Source organism: Pongo pygmaeus, chromosome 11 (assembly GCF_028885625.2).
Source record: "Pongo pygmaeus isolate AG05252 chromosome 11, NHGRI_mPonPyg2-v2.0_pri, whole genome shotgun sequence".
Classification (NCBI taxonomy): Eukaryota; Metazoa; Chordata; class Mammalia; order Primates; family Hominidae; genus Pongo; species Pongo pygmaeus.
The window spans coordinates 43313031-43336224 of NC_072384.2; the positions used below are offsets into that span (position 1 = coordinate 43313031).

General features: G+C 40.3%; 1 protein-coding gene across 14 annotated transcripts in view; it reads right to left on the minus strand.

Annotated features, from left to right (window-relative positions):
* Window positions 1-19527: 19527 nt before the first annotated feature.
* Window positions 19528-23194, minus strand: part of GTDC1 (glycosyltransferase like domain containing 1) — a 409636-nt gene continuing 405969 nt past the window's right edge. For all 14 annotated transcript variants that reach the window (XM_054477583.2, XM_054477579.2, XM_054477576.2 and 11 more), the window contains one exon: window positions 19528-20649. In XM_054477583.2, the coding sequence (XP_054333558.1) occupies window positions 20566-20649 (84 nt within the window). In that variant the 3' untranslated portion in view covers window positions 19528-20565. The remainder of the gene's footprint in view (window positions 20650-23194) is intronic.

Here is a 23194-nt window from a genome sequence, read left to right on the forward strand (position 1 = left end):
AGGCTGAGTTGGATTTAGGTTGGGTTCATGTATCTTCAAATTTTCCACGGGCCAGTAGCTACCTAGGCTATGGTATTATCACGATGGATGATAGAAGTTGAAGAGACTTGTAGTGCCTGTTAAGGCCTCAGCTTGGAACAGGAACACTGTCCTTCAACCCAGTTCCAAAGGTTACAGCAAGTCCACGGTCATGCCTGACGTAATGGACTGGGAAAGTACTATGCTTTCTCTAGAGGAAGCACAAAGTCACATGGAAATGGCCATAAACGTAAAACGCACAATTCTAGAACAAGGAGGAATAAGGAACAATCATTCACTCTACTATAACTATAGTAAACAGTATGTACACAATTTTTTATTTTGTTTACTTACAATAGATTATTCAATTACGTTTACTATACGATATACCACTTTCTTCCATAGTCTGAGCAAAGTCTTACAGAGCTTCAAGTATCTTCTTAGGCACTTTTGATCATCAACAGTTATGCACATCATCCTAGTGACCTGTCCTTCCTAGAACCAAGGCTTATGACCTTGACCTCTTTAACACCTCAGAACCAATACGTATATTTTAGGCATATGAAAGAATACCAGGGTTCTACTTGCACTCCCAATCTGGTTAAACTCAGACATGTCCCCCGGCCCCCACCATAACTGACTCTCTTATCCTTGGAAATTGAAAACTTTTCATAGAAATCAACAACTAGTTTTTAACAGATACTTGACACCTGAACTATAGTCCACAATGCACTAAGTGGTCATACCAACCTCTGTAGTTTAGAAACTCTACAATCTCTTTTCAATGTCTCTAATTGTACTGTTTGGTATGTAACAGGGAATTATTTTGAGCATGTCTCATTAACAAAAGATTTATCTCCTACTAAGCATCTTCCCTTCTTAGGAAGTCTGCAAAGGACTTGAGTGTTTCTAGATGAGGCTTAAATTTAAGTCCATCATTTTTCCAAGGGGAGAATATTTGCTTCACTTATTGTGACTTTGTTTGCAGCTCTATTCCCATGTTTTTTTTTTTTCTGTATATCCAATAACTTTCATTTCAAAGCTACCTTGGAGTCTAGTCCTTTGGAAGACATTTAAAAAGACCACTAGAGATCTATATTTAAGTTAAAATTCAACCCCATATGGTGATAGTAGTGGAAATAACTCAGTGAAGAAGAGAGACTTGTTTAACAAGAGATACAATGTGAACTACAGCACAACTTATTCCTCTGCCTACAGCTGGAAAGTTTCTTTTAACCTGGATTGAAGGATCCATTCCAGTGTAACACTGAAGTGGTCATCTGAAATTATGCCTTCCTTAGTTTCCCTAATCCCCCACCACAAGAGTAAGAAAGTGACCCGAGCAGGGTGAATAAATGCCCTTTTGCCAGGGTCTGATTTGGATGCTGGATGTGAAAGGTTCTCTTTTCTGAGGCTGTAAGAATCATAGGTAATACACACAAGTTAACTTTCCTACCACATCAACATAGCCTTCTAGAGAAAGAAATCAATATAGAGGAGGGGAGAAAGGAGAGAGAAGGAGGGAGGGAGAGGGAGGGAAAGTAGCGGGGGAGAAGGAGAGAGAGAGAGAGAGAAAGGGAGAGAGAGAAAAAAGGGAGAGAGAGAGAAAAGGAGAGAGAGAGAGAGATGGAGAGACAGAGAAAGGGAGAGAGAGAGAAAAATGGAGAGAGAGAGAAAACTGGACAGAGAGAAAGGGAGAGAGAGACAGAAAGGGTGAGAGAGAAAGGGACAGAGAGTATGGTGCTTGAGCACTGGGTCCTCGTATTCCCAAAGATCATCTCCTAGGACTTTTCAACACATAAACCAAATTTAATGCCTGAATAGTGTGAGTTAATTTCTGTCACTTGCAATCCAATAGAGCCCTGGATACTACAAAGTAATAACCCATATGAACAACATCATGATTAAAACAACAAATAAAAAAAACCCCACCACAGTGCAGCAACTAAAAATAATTTCAAAGTGACTCAAGTTCTTCATTTATTTTCTTGAACACTATGAAGGGCACAGAGTCCATAGCTATTCTTAAAAATCCCCCTCTGCCTCCCCCATCTAGTGGTTCACACACAGCAGCTGCTGCTTCTCCTTTATATCTGTCTTCAAATTCCACTCTCACGTCAAGATAACCTCCTCCTCCAAATTTAATCTTTTGAACTTTTGTTCTTTCTCCCTTTCCTTCCTATTCTCATCCCTAAAGCCCAAAAAGAACTTGTCTGTCAAGGCAAGACTCACCTCAGAACAAAAAGAATGGAGAAAACCAAGCAGGCAAAGCAGGGAAATTTGTTAGCGAGAAGGCTGGGAACATCCACAGGTTCCTCATTTTTGTCCCATTGCTCCCCTTTTAAAAATGTTACAAAGTGAAAATAAATGTACCTTCATTTGAGGTTCTACAAATGTTTTAAAATTTTTTTTCTTTCTAATCCAATGTCTTCCACATACATATCAGGTTCCTAATAATAATTTTTGAATAAACAAACAAGAAGTTAATGACTATATGAATTACAGAATGAACAAAAAAGGAACACATGAATAAATGTCAAAGTAAGACATTAAACATATTTAGAAACTTATTATTGAAAAAATTTGTTATGGCCAATATATGCTGGGCATCTAGAAGAGTAAAAAAATAATATTTCTAAAACCCAAGTCATCTTTTCACATACATTAAATGAATAAATAAAAGTAAAAAATAACTTTGACAGTAAAAGCAAATTATATCTCTATTTATCAAAAGTTATCTAAAATTTAAACACTCTCAGAATCTCAGTAGTATCCATAACTGAGGATATTCATTTGGATTATTTGCAAACAACAAAAACTCAATCTGACTAAACTAGACACGAATGTATTTATTGGGGGAAGTTGCAGTGTGGATTAGCTACCAAATAGTCATTTCTTCTCTTTTGTCTTTGTGAACTTCATTCTAATTTTTTTCATGGTCTATTCATCCCTCTACCCCTGTATGGCTCAGGGTTAGGGTCTAATTGATAGATCCAATTCCCATTCCCCCTGCCAGTTTACGCATATATGATGCAATGAGGTTATGTCGGGGATTCTCTTAGTGGGCTTCTGGCAAACTCTTCTTGACTGCAGAAAGAGAGACAAGAAAACAAAAACAAAAACAAAAAAACCCTCTCCTGCATCTGGAAATAGATATGTGGTGAGGATGTGATGGCTGGATTGCTGCAGCCTTCTTGTGACCATAAGGGGTCAGCTGAAGAAAGGCTAACATGTCAGGATGAGAGAACGGAAAGATGTAGCCACTCTACGTTCATCCTTCTTGCTATCTGAAATAATTTTTCCTTGCTGAACAAGTCAGTTGAGCCAGGGCCTTCAGTTTTCTGCACCTGACAGAATCCTAGTGGATAGAGAACAATATCAAAGGGAGGGAGGCTGGACTTTTGAGCTTGGGACTGGCAGAAACCCCAGCAGCTGCGTAGGTTAGGAAACAGACCCCACCCGCCATCTTTTGGTGGAAATAGTCTGAGTGGGTTCCTCCATGCAGGAAGGACTGGTATACAGACGTTGTCTTTTTGTTCCTCTCTTCAAGGCAAGATTCCATTTCCAGGACTGATAATATCAGTAAGAAATAATTATTTCCAGGGCCAGGCACCCAGCGCGGTGGCTCACACCTGTAATCCCAGCACTTTGGGAGGCCGAGGTGGGTGGATCACCAGGTAGGGAGATCGAGACCATCCTGGCTAACACGGTGAAACCCCGTCTCTACTAAAAATACAAAAAATTAGTCAGGCGCCTCAGTGGCAGGTGCCTGTAGTCCCAGCTACTCGGGAGGCTGAGGCAGGAGAATGGCGTGAACCCAGGAGGCGGAGCTTGCAGTGAGCTGAGATCCCTCCACTGCACTCCAGTCTGGGCTACAGAGCGAGACTCTCTCAAAAAAAAAAAAAAAAAAAAAAAAAGAAATAATTATTTTCTCACATAGAATTTCAGATTCTGACAGAAGGATAGGTAGATGTTGAATAGCCAAAAATGTCCAAGTGTCCACAACATCAACAACCAGCTGCCTGGTTTTCTCCAAGACCTCCTGCATTATGGGTTTCCTTGTGACTTAGCGTTCATCCTGAGGGCTTCCATTTCTCTTAATTATCTCCTGTCCCTATTTTCCACTTCCATAACATTCTCTGTCTTTACTATATTTCATTTTTTAGAGATAGGGTCTTGCTCTGTTGCCTTGGCTAGAATGCAGTGGTGCAATCATAGCTCACTGCAATCTTGAATTCCTGGACTCAAGTGATCCTCCCACTTCAGCCTCCCAAGTAGCTGGAATGACAGGCATGTGCCACCACAGCTAATTTTTAAGGGTCTCACTATGTTGCCCAGGCTGGTCTCAAACTTCTGGCCTCAAGTGATCCTCCCACCCTGGCCTCTGAAAGTGCTGGGATTACAGGAGTCAGCCACCACATTTGGCCTTGTCTTTATTTTAAATCATTTCTTCCACAGTGTCACCTTTGTCCACCCTCCCTGTACCTTCGTTCCCCAAATGTGGAACTAAAGCAAGCGAGTTTTAGTGTAGCCAGCTTTCAGTGGAAGCTTGGGATCACAGGTAGAGATGACATTGGGCCACAAGCTTAAAACAGAGTGTAATCCATCCCGTGAATAAAAAGAATGTAATAATCCATTCTATCCCACTACGGGTTGCTGCTGGATATGTGACTTTTAAGTCCTTGCTTATGTCCTTCTACTCTGTGACCATTTTCTTTTGCTCTCTACAAGGTATTTTTTTCTACAGTCTTCCCAAATTCCTATTCATTTCTTTTTCTTTTCTTTTTTTTTTTTTTTTTTTTGAGACGGAGTCTCGCTCTGTCGCCCAGGCTGGAGCGCAGTGGCGCGATGTCTGCTCACTGCAAGCTCCGCCTCCCGGGTTCACGCCATTCTCCTGCCTCAGCCTCCCGAATAGCTGGGACTACAGGCGCCTGCCACCGCGCCCGGCTAATTTTTTTGTATTTTTAGTAGAGACAGGGTTTCACTGTGTTAGCCAGGATGGTCTCGATATCCTGACCTCGTGATCCGCCCCCCTCGGCCTCCCAAAGTGCTGGGATTACAGGCGTGAGCCACTGCACCCGGCCCTATTCATTTCTTAAGCAGAGTTGTTCTTCACCTTTTATTCCAAATCCAGCTTGTGGTCAACTCATGCATATCCCAGAATCCATTAAGGAGCTCTGGCAATGGATTATCGACTTTGGATTTCTATCTGTTAAAGCACACTGCTCCATGATAGCTTTGGAATTCATTTTTCCTTTACTGGTTACAAATTTTAGGAAGTGCTTCCCTCCTGACTAATCTTGGTAAGCAGAGAGGGAGTTATTTAAAAACTTAAGACTTATTCTTCTCCACTTCACAGAAAAGCCCGAAGAGATTTATTTTCTTTCCTTTCTTTTTCCCTTCAGCTCTTCCTCTTTTCTTTCTTCTCCCCACCCAATACAAAGACGGTAATTGTAATGTATTCACATACTCACAATTCAAATGAAGAGCAAAGTATGAAACCCAGTCTAAGGGGAAGAAGCACACTGGGTGTCATGTGCTATCACATCTAGTCCCAGTTCTGCAATGTCCTAGCAGTACGATTTTGAGTTGCTCCTTCTGACATTTATGACGAAAGCTATGGTTTATCTATGTCACAAGGGCATTCTAAAGACTAAATCAGAGGACAGATGAAGAAGTGCATCTTAAATTATAAAGAGCTACCCAAGTATAATGGAGTGAATACCAGATGGCAGATTCCATCAGTAGAAGGTCCAAGAGAACGAGGCAAGAACCCAGCTGCTGCTGATCTCTGAGTAGAGGCAAGCATTCCATCAGAGAGCAAAGACTCCAGGGCCTGAGATTTTTGGGGCACCAAGGTCGGGGGGGTGGGGGGCCAACGAGACTGGAGCTTGAGTTGGGGAGCTAGTGGGAATCCTTTTATTTATTTTGTAGAGGCCGATTTGATCTCTGTGGTTGCTGCAGATCTAAACTTAAAAGAAATCTTACTCTACTCTCTCTTTTCTACGGCTAAAGGAGCAAAGAGTTAATTACCTTGTTACATTCATCTCTTTCCAAATTTTCCACATGAGCTTTTCCCTTCATTAGCCATCAGATGAAACTGAAGAATATTTATTATTTATTGTGTGTATTAAATTTTATGTCTTTTCTTCTTAATGTTTAAAATGCATGAGTTTACTACTGTCTGTATTCTCTCCTTAAAAAAGCAATATTTTTCTTGTTGTTGTTTTTATTGTTTGTTTACTTGCAGTCCTCAAATGACTTTTCTTAGGGTCAATAATTCTTCATAAAAAGCAAAATGAAAAGATACTTCTGGCATGCTTTAGATTAATCGCAAGAAGCAAATAGTTTCCCATACATTTTTCTTATTCTTAATTCTTTTCTTTTATCTTTTATCTGATTTAAATATAATACCTATAAATGCCCACTCAGTAATGGTTAAGTTATATGGTTTTACTTCAGGGCTCAATAGTGACTTATTAAAGTGTATTTTATAAAATGATTTGGCTGTCAAGATAACGTGACTATAGCAATGACTTATGTGCACACTGTGGGTCACTGCTATGGCTCTAAGTTGGTTCTAAAGGGCACATGATATGCACACCTACATGCCAATTTCAATCTTGATTATCTACTGCAATTTATTAGACTAGAGGAGTTCTGAAGAGTTTATTCATTTTAAGCCTTGTTTAACTTGCCTAGAAATGAACTGCTAGATAAAGTATCAGTAGGAAAGCATGTCTGAATAATTCCCCCATTTAAAATCATCATTTTTGCACTTACAATAGGCAAAATATAAGAGTGCATTATACATAGTCTTGTTCATTTTATGCATTTATGGCTTATTTCTATATTGTAAATGCCTTAAACACAGAAAATGCCTCTATTTCTTCTCTGTCTCCCACGATGGGAATATGGATATCTTTTAGTACTTGCTTCTCTTAAGAATGCCGGGCTTGAATGAAAAAACTAGTTCACATGTATCAAAAAGGTTTACTTAAAAGTTTCCCCTAGCTGTTTCATATCTGAATGCAAAAATCTAGGTTTTATTTGGAAATGATGATGCTTGTAATGATTATGTCTTATCCCCTCCAAGCAATTTGGAAAGCTTTGTCTGATAAACCTCTTTTATCCCAGTTCTATCTTCTGCTATTCTTACCTCCCTTCCCCCTCCACTTTCTCCAATCTCCTTCCTCTTTATCCCTAACATTATTATTATTTTTTGGATTCACTCTTATACTCTGTACACACTTGAGCAATTATGTAGGATAAAGGAGTCTGGCATTTTCTTATTGTAACCGAAAGAAAAACAAGCTTAAGCATATCTTGATAACATAAAATCCAATGGATTCATTTTTTGGGGAAAAAAATCTGACCAGAAAGAAAACAAACAGACTTTCAAAATATAACATTTAGACTGAAAAAAAAAAATATAATGGGTCAGTTTGTTTACTTAGAGAAGGTATTCTTAATGTTCTTAATTATGTATGAGTACATAATCTAGGTTCGTACAATTTTAGATGAAGCTGCTAAAACTAGAATGTTTGAGAAAACAGATATTGCTAAATAGTACAGAGAAACCACTTTATACAGCACCATTTTTTCATTGAACACTCAACTGAGAAGTAAAACATCCAGAACATGCCCAGTTTATTGGGAGTTTGTTTTCATATTTCTGCATGTGTTTATAAAAGCATTTCAAGATGTAGCTTTTTACTGATTCTACCTTGCTAAAAAATCAATCAAGCAACCATCATTTGGTAATAAATGTTTTTATCACAGCTTTCAAACCTTTTTCAAGACATCTGAGCTCATCTTCACTTCCTCCTTCTTCAAAAAGAGACCCCATGGTGTGACACTCTAAAACCACCTCTGGATTCAAAACTGTGGCTGCCTGGAATTGAAGGCCCAGTTGCTGAGATTCCTTGATTTGCAAAGCAAGGGAGAGCTCCTAACTGAATAACTTGAGTTTGTAACTAAAATCAAAAACAAAAACCTGTTCATCTATTGCAAGTAAGTATACTCCCTTTGTTACATGGTATGCAATTAGATGCCTTTGAAATAAAAGGTAAGTTAAATCATAAGTCTCAGGGACAAGAAAATACTATTTTAAAACAGAGAATGTCAAATGTTTTTCAATTCAGTACCAAAGGGTATTTCACAGGTAATTTCTCAGCGCTGATGTTAGCTAATTATTAGCTACCATATCCTGCCTCCCATTCTTAGTGACTATCTCCTGGCAGAAGGACACAGCTAGGAGTGTTTTGTTTCATTTGTCCTTGGAGTTTTTATCAGCATCAAGAAGGTGGACCGAGCCAAAGTTAGAAGAATTCTGGAGCTAAGCAAAAAGTGACACGTTTAACAGCCCCCATTAATTGGGGCTGTTACATGATTAATTTGAGAAAAACAGAAGAGACCGATTTCTTTACAACTCACAGTTGGATGCAACGCACTAAAAGTAATCCTGTAAATTACATTTTAAATCTCCAACATATTCCGAGCAGATAAAATAGTGGCATGATTGACCAAACTCCTTTTAAAAGTACACATATTACGATGCATCATAGTTATAAACAGATGGTATTTGGCCTCCTTCCTATTCTCAACATTTGGAATTTCTAAACTATGTGAATTAAACAATAATATTTTATAAACATACAAGGGATTTTGCTCACTGCTTTGTTAACATAGAAATTATACAATGCTGACATTTATTTAAATTTTAAAAAGTAAACAACAGTGTGCATCGAAATAAAGCAAACTAAAATCAACATAGAGAAGTATGTTCTGTGTGCATACTACCTACAATGGCACTGGCCTTTTAAAGGGAAGACATAATGGGTTGAAGAACAAATTGTAGCATAGATCGGCCTAATCCCTTGTACTCCAAGGCTCATTTAACACCTCTCTGTAAACAACGGATATTTATACCATAATTGGCTATTTGACCATCAGTGTTCATTTACTATGTAACCTGCTATTATGGAGTTAAAAGAAGCTCCCCTTCATTGGCTCGTCAGCTTTCAGAGTAGCGAAAGTGTCCTCGCAGTTTTAAAAACACTTACACAAACGGGAATCAGTCTGACACTTGTACTCAGAATGAGAAACATTATCATGATATCAATAAGTATATATATATTCTTTGGGGGATATTATTGCCAGAAAGAAAAGGAAATATATTAGATCTGAGTGTCATTTCCTGAGATTCTTTTCTAAAATTATAGCTTTAACCCTTTAGCCGCAGTTTGGAAGGGAGACCCATCTGCTGATTTTATGTACTAAATAGAAGGCACTTGGTTTCCAAACACTATTCTCAGATTTGCAAAGTTGCGCTGTGATGAATAAATAATGAATCAGTTATTTCAATCCGTTTTATGATTTTTGAAAGCCCTGATTATCATTGTTTGCAGTCTCTTCTTAATGCACTTCCCATGCGTTCTTGTTCAGCCTTCCAAGAGTAGGTTTTTGTAGGCCACCCTCTCCCAACCTCGCTTTACTTTTGGACTGCTCTCACGTGTTAACCCACCCCACCCGCTCACACCTTTAAACCAGTTTGGGGAATATTTCAAATCTGAGGGGGGAAATCTTGAGCGACAGATGACAAGGAGTATTCGCAAACACTCCAGGCTAATGTTTCTTATATTTGGTCACAGGTGTGCCCTGCTTTTGCACACTATAATATCTCTATTGGTGAGAAAGAGGGAGAAAATTATGCTAAAACCACATGGATAGAAAGGAAAACGGCACTGCTGAAATCAGGAAGGATCAGCATTCCTTTTCTCCTATACATACATGTGTATACTCAGATAAATAATGATAAATCACGGCAGTGTGAAGGAGGCTTTTAACAAAATACAAGCTTCAAAATAGGAATATCTTCACATGTTTTCAAAAAGTTAATCAGAGCAAATGAGTGACAAATCAATGTAATGCTTCTAAACATTCCCCTGCCCCAATATTGCTTAACTCCTCTTCTCCACTCCTCCTAAATAACCAGTTGGTGGTGAGGAGGAGTAATGAGGTTTGTATTTCAATATACAGGTGTGAAGTGAACAAGAAAGCGTCCGGGGGGTGAGATTTAAATCACGTATCCGAACATACCAGAGACAGGAGTTATTCTAAAGTGTGTAGATAAAATCCCTTTCGGAGAGTCTCCGTGCCCATCCCCACTCCCCTTCCCGGGATTGCTGAGGGCAAGTTATGTTTTTTAAAAAGGTAGTAGGCATCGGTGTTTCTGGTTTTGCTTAGTGCGTCTTCATCGTATTCCCTCGCTGAGGACTGAGCCTGGCCGACTCAGGGAATCGAGTTCAATGAAATCCTCAGACGCATAAAGCACAGAGTGCCGGCCCACCGAGCTGCGCTCCCTTCCCGGGGGTGCCCGAGAGAGAGCACGCGAACCCGGCGCAGCCAAACCCGGGAAGGAGTGGGTCCCCACTGCGTGTGCGTATGCCAGCCTGGGAGTGTCGGCGCGCGCGTGGCGGGTGCGTGCCGGTGTGTGTGCGTGACAGCGCGCGCGTGGCAGGGTGTTCGCGCGCCAGGGTGGGTGCGCGTGCCAGCGCGGGTGTGCGAGGGAGTGCGCGCGGGTGGGACCGCCGGGGGCTGGTGGGGCCCGCGCCCTGGGACGAGCCCCTCGTGCTCCGGCTCTGCGCTCCCGCAGCGCCCAGGCAGCCGAGAGGAGTGGGTGATGACTTCGTGACCTCAACGTCCTTCCCCGTCCCTCGACATGTTCCCGCGCCTGAAAGGTGCAGAAAACTCCCCCCACCGCTCTGGACGAGACTGAGCTAGGCGTCGAGGGCGGGCGCCGCCGCAGACCGAAGCTCGGGCTCGCTGGCCGCTCAGGCGCCGCGGTGTGGAGGGAACGGACGCGCGGCAAGGCGACCCGCTCTGGGCAACGCGGGCGCAGCTGCCCCGACGCAAGGCACTGGCTGGTCGGAGGCTCGTGCGAGCCGGGGCCGGCGTGCCGGGGCGTGCGCTCTCTCTCGGCAGGCGAGCGCCGGGCTCCGCGGAGGTCCCTGCGCCCCCTGCCTCCCTACTGCCTGCTTCTCCGCCCAGCGACCCCGAGCCCCCAGGCTGCGGTACGCCAGGCAAGACGTGACCGAGAGCGGAAGACCCGAGCGGCAGGGAGGCAGAAAGAAAAGAGGTAGCAAGCCCCAGACAAGGGATCCTTAATTACAGATTAAAGGCAAACAAAACCGTACACCACATTTTCCACGTGTCAGCTGACGGCCACGACAAAAGGAAACAGAACGCTGGGAGTTGGGGGGAAGGCCCCTTCTTAGCTGCCCCCCACCCCTTGACAATGTGTGCAAATGTAAAATGCATTAGGTAGTGACTCTGGATAGGTGGTGCCCGGGGCCAAATCGCAGCTGCACGCTCCATCGTGTAGGACAGTTTGCTGATGCACCCAGAGGTCTGGGGAACCTCTTACAAAAAAGGGACTACAAATACTCCGCTTGAGCACATTTTGCTTCTTAAAACTTCATTACTCATACATTTTAAGTTAAAAATTTTGTGCTTAAAGTGTTGCAGTTATCTTCAGTAAAATTCTAATACACACACACATACACACAATTTTGTTTTGCAATTTTGTAGATTCTATTTTATTGGCCTGGTATCACAGCATTAGAAATACAAGGGGAAAAGCCAAGCCGATGAAAGCCAGGGAACATAGCTGCAAGCACCAGAGAGCACAAGTTCCCCTCCATGGCTCTGCGGCTCAAATGGAAAAAGGAGAGATGTCTGCTTTGATTTCTTTCCTTTTAATTAATCAGGATCACAAAGCAATCTCCACCCTGTCCCTGGGATTTAAGATACTGGTTAAACTCCACCGTGTCCCGAATTCTCCATAGAAGGTGGAGGGGTGTTCAGAATCTAAAGTCCACCCGCGGACCATTAAAAACCTCTAGGTCTGTGCCCTCATTTTTAACACTTAAATTAAAGGATCACCCTGAGCCACCACGCAGTGCACTCTTCTCCCTCTTGTTGCTGGGCCAGTTTTGGAAATTAGAAGGGGTTGTCTCTTTGTTAGCAATATGTTTACTTTCTTCTGATACAATGAAGCATCAGGTCGAAGGTGACAATTTGCTTAGTCATTTTTACCCATCTTACTCTTTGTAGATGATGTTTTTTTCCATTTTCAATTATATTTTTTTCATCAGTGCCATCTCCCCAACAGCATTTCAAAAACAAAATTTTCAAGTCCTTTTTTTTAACGTGGTTCCAGTCAAATGATTTACCCACACCCCAAATAATATTATTTACATCCAGTATTAATAGCTGCATATCAGTAATTCTTAAAGATCTTCTGATCCATATTTAACAATTTAAATGATGGCTAACATTATTGCCAGGCAAATGCCTGAACCAATAGTTTGTGGACTAGTTGCCAGCCAGATGACAGCCAGGTATACAAAGGGATAAGAACATAATTCAGTTTCTGCCCTAGTCTCTTCAATTGTAGAAGGCAGACAACACTCTTTCTCACCTTCCAGGGAAGTAGATTAGCAGATTAACAAAATGATGTAAATCACACAAGCTTTACATCCCCCTTCCCCTTCTAATACCTATTTAGGAAAACTTTAAAATTTTTCCTTTAGGCATCTAGTCTTTCTGTGGTTTAGCCACATGCTCTCCCCTTTTTGGCTTTCTCCTTCTGTAAAATAAGTAAGGTAAAAGAGCAGATTAGGAGTTTTTCTTTTTCTTACAGCTTTCCTGTGTTTGAGTGGATCATCCTGTTGCCATCGTTTTAGTCCAGTTGTTGTTAGTTCATGTTCTTACCACCCACCAAAGAATAGCACAGGATTAAGTTTATATTAATAAATGATGTTCATGAGTAGGTTTTTAAATGCCAGAGTTATGATTTATTTTTTTAAATGGGTGGAGAAAGGAGAGCGGCAATAAAACTAGCTCCCAAGTCATTCAAAATCCTTGGCTTCACACATCTATGTGGGCTTTTCTTTCTTTGTTTTGGTCTTTAAGTTTTTTGGACATACCTCTTATTTCCCTTTTAGTCCTATTATCATGGACTAAATGCTTTTTTTGACTACCTTTGTCCATAGCTTGAAACCCTGTTTATTACAGTTAAATTTATAGAAAGTATTATATGGTCCTCTTTTGTACTTCTTAAGAGTTTGTAATTGTCCCTGTTTATCTCCCCACCCATTAAGAATTCTGTAATAAATCCCTGCACCAAATAAATTAAAATCTGCAACTTCAGACACCCGAGGAAGAGGACATTAATCCACTTAGTAAAATACTCAAGACCTCCCCCTCTCAATTTCAGCTCTTCTTAATGTAACATTCAGTAATTACAGCTGGCTCCTTATATTTCCCTCCCTCCCTTTTATTCTGAATCATATTGGCCTTGCTTAACCTTCATTTCCTTTTCTACCCCCCACATTTGTCCACATACTTTTCTTTGACCATGTTTGTCTCTTTCTCTTTCTTTCTGCTGTGTGGATTGAGGGCAACAAATGAAGCTGTCCAAGAGCTTAATACTTGCTCGTAAAATCCCATCCTACCTCCCCATTCCACTATTAACGCTTTGTACAATTTTTATGCATCCTTCAGTTGTGTAGTTACTGCTCTATATTTTTCTGATTGATCATTAAGTTATGCTGGCTTTTCAGAACTGTCTCCATAATCCTGAAGCAAAGGCTTTTTACTTGGCATGCTCTCTGCCTTTGGAATGCCTTTCCTGGCAAGGACAGACGTTTTGGTTTGACTACGATTCTTAAGTTACAATTCAAAGCTAATTTGTTCAGTTAGGTTTCTACTATGAGCAGCTCTGTTTCTCACCGTTAAGTGCTCCATGATGCTGCTTAGTTGAAGGGTGTGTTGTAAGTGCAAGATGTAATATACTTATATTGTACTTGATTATCAGTTTTCAAAAACAGCTGCATGCTTTGATATCTGTGTAAGGAAATATCGAAAGATAATATACCATTGGTATTTATTACTCTATAATTAAGGATGTGTCAGTGTTTCCCTTCCAAAAAAGCCTCTTATTTTCAGAAATTCATATCTCAGGCATAAATTTCCCTATGAATTACAGTCTAATACCATATTAGAAGTTTCTCCTTTTTAAATTATCCCTCCCCTTCCTTTTCTTTCTGAGGAAGTAAGTCTCAGGATGTAATTTCTGGGTTATTGCTTTGGGATGAGGGGGAGCAGGCCCAGTGATGCACAGTTCAAGGTGCTGCCACGTTGCCACCTGCTCCCTCTGCTCTTCCGCCCTGTGTGGGGAGACACTGGGGACGCCTTTCTGATGAAAGGTCAGCTTTATACATACATGGGTGAGCAGCTTTGTCACTGTATGATTCGAAAGGCAGTAGAGAAGAGTCAGTTGTCCAGAAATATCACAAGTGCCACAGAGTCTGAACTTTTAGTACAGAAATCAATTCTTCTGCATTCCTCTCCTTATGGTCATTGAGAATACAAGTACTGGCTGGTGTAACATGAAATACACCTAGAGTAAGGTATTAGCAACTTATTAACACGTTTCTTCTTACAGTGAGAGGCAGAAGGAAGAAAGAGGAGAAAGAGATGAGAAGACAAATGTCTTTCCCTTCTTGAAGAGGTGGTCCTGACTACTGCTCAACCACAGCCTACTGAAAGAGCCCTGGAAAATCTGAGTTCTAGATCTGCCTGTACCACTGTGGGACCCAAGGCAAGTCAACTTCTCCTCAGGCCCCAGTTTCCTACATCTCAAATACAGGAGGTTACAAAAATAAGTGCCTCTCAGGAGGGCCAGGGAAGTTACCTAAATGTATGAATTCAGCAGAGTGTAAGACCACAGGGAGTGGTGGGGGCCTGTGACAGATGGGGTATACTCACTGAATGCCTCCCAAAGGGAGAACCAGAGCAATAATAAACACACTTAAAATAATGGCCATATTCCGGGCGTGGCGGTTTACACCTGTAATCCCAGCACTTTGGGAGGCCAAGACGGGTGGATCACGAGGTCAGGAGATTGGGACCATCCCAGCTAACATGGTGAAACCCCGTCTCTACTAAAAATACCAAAAAATTAGCCCGGTGTGGTGGTGGGCACCTGTAGCCCCAGCAACTCGGGAGGCTAAGGCAGGAGAATGGTGTGAACCTGGGAGGTGGAGCTTGCAGGCAGCCGAGATGGTGCCACTGCACTCCAACCTGGGCGACAGAGGGAGACTCCCTCTCAAAAAAAAAAAAAAAAAAAAAAAAAATTGGCCATACTACATAGTCTCTTATGTCCCTTTTAACGGCAGAAATGTGGGCCACAAAATAACCACCTCCACTGTCCTTTGCTGTCTCCTGCCAGCTGGAGAGGGAAATAGAAGGGAACTAGGGGTCCAACTGAATCATGCACACTGCACTTGGTGCTTCCTGAAAGGCACATAGGTGACAACGACAACATCCCATGTAGGGAAAGGCTTATACAAAAATCTTTGTTTCTGTAACACACTTCAGCTCCTAAATATGTCACTATATGTGCCTTAATTTTCTCATCTGTGAAATGATATTGAAGACATTAAATTTTCAGATCTAAAGGACTGCTTGAGAAAGGTCATACCAATATTCCTAGGAGTCACATCTTCTCGCACCCCACCTTAGGTCTGCTATTTAAATGCAGTAACTAATAGGAAAGTAATATAACCATTTAACATTGTCTTCCAAGAATCACCAATTCCTTCTATCAGTTTATAAAAACAATTAGGATCCTCTCCTTGGGGCTGGGAGAGGATAAAGAATAACTCAGATAATGATAGATGATGGTGGGACACCTGAAGAAACCGATCCCAAATTCCAATTTAGAAAAATAGACTGCAGAGTGAGTGAGGATCCTGGTCCCTGAAGCCATTTGTGCCTCACATGCAGCAAGGGCATCCCACAGATACCAGGGAGAACTCTTCCCCTGGGATAGATTGCAATGAAAGCACAGAGACCACGATTCGCTCCTGCGTCTTAAAGAGGAAAGGGGAGAGGCAACACTATGGGGAGTGGGCAGTGTGGCTGGGAGCTCAGAGAGCTCTTGTGCTCTAACAGGCAGCTCTGAATTTTTTGAGATGAAAAAGACTGGGCTCATTTAACATCTGCCTTCATCTTCCTTTCCTTACCCTTCAGAAGGGAATTTAGAGCTATCGTTTTCCATCTTGTGTTTGCAATGCCACAGGCATCTGTTAGAAATGGTGATCAGCGGCCCCAAGAAACAGGAACCTGTGGCCAGTTGAGTCTGACTTTCTCCACAGCATGAGGGTTGAAGTGAAGCCCCTGGCTCCTGTTAAGCAGAGGAAAGTCTTCTCAAGCAACATTGGCAGTAGAGTAGTTTCTATCACTGTCTGAGGCAAGCGGTTTTCTGACTCAACCAATAATTGTGGAAACCAAGAAATGTTAAGGACAGCCTGATAGCAAAACTAGTAGCATGCTTCCCAAAGTATTTATATCTCCTATCAAAAGGTATATGCAATAAATACACTGAAGACACGTGAAATGTCACAAAGAGTGGCAAGAAGCCTTTGTGTATCATGACCCAGCTTAAGAAACAGACTTCTCATCATGCAACGAATGCACCTCTCCCTACTTCTATGTCCTTTTTTTCTCTACCATGGCCCCTCTGACATAACCATTATTGTAAGTTTGGTTAATTCCCAGGTTTTCTGTAATACTGTACTTTAATCACACATGTCTGTATCTTTGAGCAGCATGTAGAATTGCTCGCATGTTTTTCAAACTTCCCCAGTTATATTTTAATGAATAGCTTTGAAGAGGGCGTAGGATGGGAGCATTAGTTGTCTGTATCACAATTCACATTTTAAAATGAAACATGTTCAAGTCAGTGGTTTATAATATACTCTCTTCATTGTTAAACATAAGATCTGATATTGAATAGTCCCAAATTTTCCACTGAAAAAGAAAGGCAGTTGGGTTAATAGTCAATAGAAGAATAAGACTCACAGTGTATGTCAGCATTAAAAGACAGCATGGACTATCATTTGAAAACTGATTCTATCATCCACAGAAAGTATCTTGAGACTTCAGTGAAATTTCTTTCGTGGCTCATAATATTTCTGGGTAGCAGATGCTTTCTCAAAAACAGATTTTACTTTTAAAAATATCAAATATAATTAACACCTTCAATATAAAATGAAATCTTTGCTTCCAGATGCATTTCAAGGTGTTGAAATTAATCTCTGCAGCCCTCTGTGGCTAAGAGTTTCCATTGACTTATGGATTCTGCCTGCCATATTGATGTCTGAAGGACTGAGAACAGGAGCAGGACATTTAAACTTAACTGTATTTGAAGGATGCTTATTAAACCAGGAGCATTTTTAAAAAGGTATTTGCATCTATTTCCGATCAACACAGTATAAACGAGAAGGTTAAGAACCAGGTGCCCTGATATTTGTTATAGAAACACCTAGCCAGAAACATAGATTAAGTTTAGGGCAAGCTGTATTTCAAGACACCGTGTCAAAGTCTTGATAATGGATGGACTTTTAAAGACATTTAAAATTAAAATTGACTTTATTTTAAAAGAAAAAACAATGAAGTGTTAAAAAAAGAGAAAGACTAAGTTTTCCATCAAACATACTCAAAACAATAAATGATGGGGGTGGTTTATAAGGGAAACTGAATTAATGAGTCAACGTGTAGTACCAATTATCTGCTGAGATTTCAACAAAATACTGATTAACATTTAATAACACTCCATTCCACTAGGTCATGGGTGTTGAGAAGCATGAATGCGCGCATGCACACACACACACACACACACTCCCTCCTACATATTTTTAAATGTTAAGAATTACATATTTACAAAACTTTTTATTGCTTATGTGAACTAGTAGCAACTCTGACATTACAGTCTTTATAAGGTTTTTTCTTTAAACTCCAAATCTCAGCATCACGCAAATAAGTGACACCTTTAATGTAAGTTTTTTAAAATTTATCTTAAATTTATTTATTTATTTATTTTTTGAGACAGAGTCTTGCTCTGTCGCCCAGGCTGGAGTGCAGTGGCACGATCTCTGCTCACTGCAAGCTCCGCCTCCCGGGTTCACGCCATTCTCCTACCTCAGCCTCCCCAGTAGCTGGGACTACAGGCACCTGCCACCACGCCTGGCTAATTTTTTTTGTATTTTTAGTAGAGATGGGGTTTCACCATGTTAGCCAGGATGGTCTCTATCTCCTGACCTCATGATCCACCCGCCTCGGCCTCCCAAAGTGCTGGGATTCCAGGCGTGCGCCACCGCGCCCGGCCTAATGTAAGTTTTTGTCCTGGAAGGAATGTTGGCCACAGCTAACAGCAAAATTTGATTTGCGTTTATGAGTGTAGAAAAAATGCCCACATACAGGTAACTTTCAATATTATATTTGCCTAAATCAGGAAAATACGTAAATGTTTCAGATGTACTCTCTGAAAGGTGTTAAATGCTTTTTTTTTTTTTTTTCCTATCAGTGAGAAAAGATCTATGGGTACTAGTTGTGTGTAGAGTATCTTAGCCACTATGAAGCGTAAGCCCATTTATTTTCAGGATAGAAAAACACAGTAAATGAAGCGCTATTTCCCGGCTGTGAGATAATATTATTTTGAGAAGATGTCATCTGTGACACAGCAACTGACAGAAGCAAACTGACTCGTCTGGTTTATCTCAGTAGACGGCATAAAGTATAACCTTGCCCAGGAGAAGTGGCAAATAATTTCTTATTCATATTTATATCTTTAGTTTTGCTATCCAAAGGAACACACCTGCTAGATTCTGAGTTCCATAGTCTTAGACTGGAAGGAACTTCCAAAATAGTTCCTGAGCTCTTTGTTTTCTGGGTGAGGAGGTAATTTGTTCACTGGCTTCCCTGTAAAAGTCTAGAAGCCGGTGCTGCGGTGGCCCATCACACACTGTGAGTCTCATAAAGGTTGGAGAGAGTCGTCTGTTCAGATGGAGCTTCTTGTTTCTGCTTCTTACTCTTCCTGCTTTTAAATTCCCAGGCCTCATAGACTCTGAACTGCTTTCTTTGATCTGCAATACTGCCTCTCTCCCAAGGGCTTTGTCTGGCTCCCTAACCTTGATCTATTTCGTGTTTTCGATTTTGCTACCTGTCAAATGGGCCCTACTGGACTTCTGAATCATTGCTTTCTCTATCTTAGGTGCCTGCTAGGGCCACTCAATCCTTCCAGAAGCTAGAAAGCCTGGCTTGCCCCTTGTCTAGTCACCTTTCCCTGGCTGTGCCTCACTCTGTGGTGTATAGAAGTTACTCATTTCAAAAGCTAGGGAAAGTTACAATTTACCTGTCAGTAAACAGAAGATGGTTTATCAACAGACTTTACCTTAATGACTACAAATGTTTACCTCCTGCTTTCCAGAATGCAAAGAAAATCTTGGAAATGTCATAATATCTTACAAACATTTGCAAAACAGATCCTTGTTCATCCGGAAAAGAAACAATTGTATTCGTTGTCTCTGTCACAAAGAAAACGTTCAGTGAGAAACACATAGGTAGATGTATACATCTATACGTAAATGAATATGCTAATTAAAAATTGCAGTGGGTACTTTATTAAAAATTTATTTTACCATCTAGCCATTCAAAACATCTTTACATCAAAAAACACAGCAGTTTGACTATTGGAATCATAAGCAATTTATCTTGAAAAGGTTATATTTGTAGGTGGATGCAAGTATTTTGGAGAAATATTTCTATCAAAATTGCTGGTTTTATTAGGAGTATTTTGATTTCTCTATTTTTACGCTGGGAAAAAAATTAAAACAAGTATGTCAGTGTTCATTTTATGGGATAGTTGGCTTCACTGTGTTTGTCATGTTTGTCTGAATTACAGCTGTTTATCTTGCAACTTTAAGATTAATTAAATGCAAATGTAACTCTGTGAATCATGGGAATACCTGCCAGACCTCTTATTAATACCTTCACTTAAAACCCCCTGTGCCTGAGAGTCATTAATTTGCTAAAAGAAAAGTGCTAAAGCAGCCCTTTGCCCACAAACAATTCTGCGATGGCTGCCCAATTAGTCCCAAAGCATTCTGATCCTCCTTTCAGGCCTCGTGGCCCTTTGAGGACACAAGAAGGCTCCGATGATAACCTGGCAACCTAGGTAGAAACCCAGCCAAGTGTGAGCGTTTGAAGCTGCAGTTTGGCTGCCATCGTGTCGGCGAAAAGAAAGAATTCAGGCACCATGTCATCCAGTACAAAGGATAAAAACGGATTCAACCGGAAATTCAATGTGGCACCACATATGGGATACATGAGTGCGGTTATACAACAGGCCACATATTTTTTTTGAACAGTCTCCTACATGTGATGCCGAGGACATGTGTAACCATCATAACGTCTCTAGGAATCTGTATTTAATTTGAGTTGGGGTGGTGGCAGGGATTGGAGATCTGAAGCCGCCACAGGTTTGTGGCAGATGGCTCTGTGTCAGCTATGACAAGCAGCCAGGCTCAGCTTCCTCTGCAGATTTTCTTTTCTCTCTGATCAGGTAAATATGGGCACACTCTGGAAAGTTCTTCAGATTCTGCCTTAGGCTGCAAGTTTGTGACTTAGCCCCATCTGTCACAAATCTTCCCTAGGTTCTGTTGTAAGCAGAGACCTGAATTTACCATGTAGGGCTGCCCAAGAAAACGGAGCGATTTCACCCTGCAACGAGGAGGAGGGAGAGAAGAGAAAGAAGTGAAGAGCATTAATGGCTAAAAGATGAAAGTATGCTGAAAATTTATATTGCAGATTTGCATCACTTACGTCAATTACATTTCAAAAAGCCACCAAGTAAATGGTTCTTGAGTTTCATCACCTCAGGAAATCTCAGTTTCTGATTGGTTTAAAGTGTCGTTGTATTTCCAACCAGAGAAGAAGGCTACTGTTTTCTGCAAATGGGTATATTCTGCTGCACACATATTTCTTGGTTTATGTTATGAATGACAACCATTCACACTTGGATGATGGAAGTTCATCATCCAACTTTTAACTTATATAAACACAAGACACATAACACTGTACATACGAGTTTCTGCCGTGCATTTTACTTTTAAATGATGAAGACACAAAGATAAATGCCATTACTATTATGTGAAATTTAAAAAGTGCTTCATATTTACAACAGGTTTATATTCATTATTTCATTATAGCAGTACCTCAGGGGTAAACTGACATTTAAAAAAATATTCTTCCAGGTTTACAGATGAATCACATAGAGGCCAAGAAAATCACCTAGAATCAGGTTGCAAATGAGTAGCAGAGAGGGACAAAACCTCTGACTGATCTTAATCAGTCAAAGCATATCTGTGATGCTAAAAGGCTTTTTCCTTTTATTTTATTTAGACAAATCAAAGGAAAGCCAGACCAAATAAAATCGAGGGAGGAGGTGAAGAGGGAGGGAAGGAAGGAAGAGAGGGAAGAAGAAAGGGAAGGGAGGGAAAGGCAGAGGAGGGAGAGAGAGAAAGAGTGAGAGACTGAGACTGAGAATTTGCCTTAATTGTGCTGGTGCAGTTGAGAGCTTTTAGAAGTTCTTAGAACATCACAAACATTTAAGTTTTCATGTTTAAGGAAAAAGTAAGGACTCTGGAGCAGTATTAAAACTAGTGAGCAACACCTTATTCAAATCTAGAGTTTAAGCTCAAATTAAAAGGGGACTATAAGGTGACCAGTTTCTTGAAGGAAACAAAGTAGCTTGTCTGTGGTTCAGGTACATGTAGCTTGACATAATCAAGATCACCACAAATGGCTTTTCTGGGCAATGAGTGTGAATTGTAAGCTTAATTATTGTTTGGAATTAGTTTCCGGCAGAACTCTAAGAATTCTTCTCTCTTCCAAATAATAGAAGATTATAAAAGTTTTGTCAATGATGAAGAACTTGAAGAGGAAAACAAAAAAATCAGGAGCTATCACCTGAAAAATCTTAAGAAACTACAAGTCACTCTCAAAAAGCAAGAACGACATCTCTCTCTCTTTTTAAACCAGAGAATACCATTCAATTTATAAATAAAATTAAATGAAAAATAGGATGGGAATGAAAATCTCTTCTGTCAGTCTGGATAATGTCTACCTTACACAACTGCCCTATTTGTACTCTTATATTCATTTCTATACTGGTAACGAGGGAATAGCTATAAAATGTCTTTCAACAGCATTTAAAAATATAATGATCAGGGTTCTCTAAAAGCATGAAATACTAATCTCAAATAATTGTTGAGAATTTTCCATAAGTAAATTCACATAATATAATAAAAGTGAGGCCAAAAAAATACAACTTCACAGTATTAGACTTGCTTGGGTTAGAAAGGAAGAACTATTGTTAGTTTAAGGAGTCAATCCTTAGCTGATTCTTTTATGATTACTTCTAGAAACTTGTGTTCAAGTTAGGCTTAGGAGTCATCGAAGAGCTCCCTATTTTATCTCTGTGAGAAGTACGTGTCCATTGCATCTGCCTGACCTGAAAAAGTACATGTCTCGACAATACAAGTTTATAGTCAATGACTCAACTGTAGACATCAACTTTGTAAGAAGTGATTTTATATTTTCTTAAATTAAGAAAAATGGTTTTAGGTTTTTTAAAATTATTAAGAAACATTTAATTTTTGCATGTATTGGATTTCTCTAACAATCCTAAGGCAAGTGTACGTGTGTGTGTGTGTGTGTGTGTAAGAGAGAAAGAGACTGAGCAAGTACACACATACATGCAAATGAGGAATTTAAACATTTCAGGTCTGAAACTATTTCAGGTGGGAAGTCATGGACACAAGTGTTCTGCGATAGTAGGAGTCACTTTAAGAAAAAAAGTAAATTCTGTTTCTGCTTTTCACTTACTAGCATTCTGTTTCAAATCCTGCTTCAAGTTATACCCCAAACTCTCACTCATATTGAAAGTATAATGTCTGATGTGAGAAGAAAGCCAAGTGTTAGTAGCCTTATTCTAGTCATTAAATTTCTAAGTGTGAATCCATATGAAAAATCCTATCCTAAAGTGAACTCTATATGATAAGAAGTTGAAATGATTTTAAAATGTAAACTTTTAACAACAAAAAAAGAGTAAGGTGTAAAAATGTAAAAGGAACAAATTAAAGAATTCAGTGACATTCTATCCTTTTAGATCTTAGAAGCATATGTTTTATAAAAGCAAAACAGCACTGTCCAATGAAATAAATCTAAAAATAACTCCCAACATTCTTTTCACAGTACTCACAAA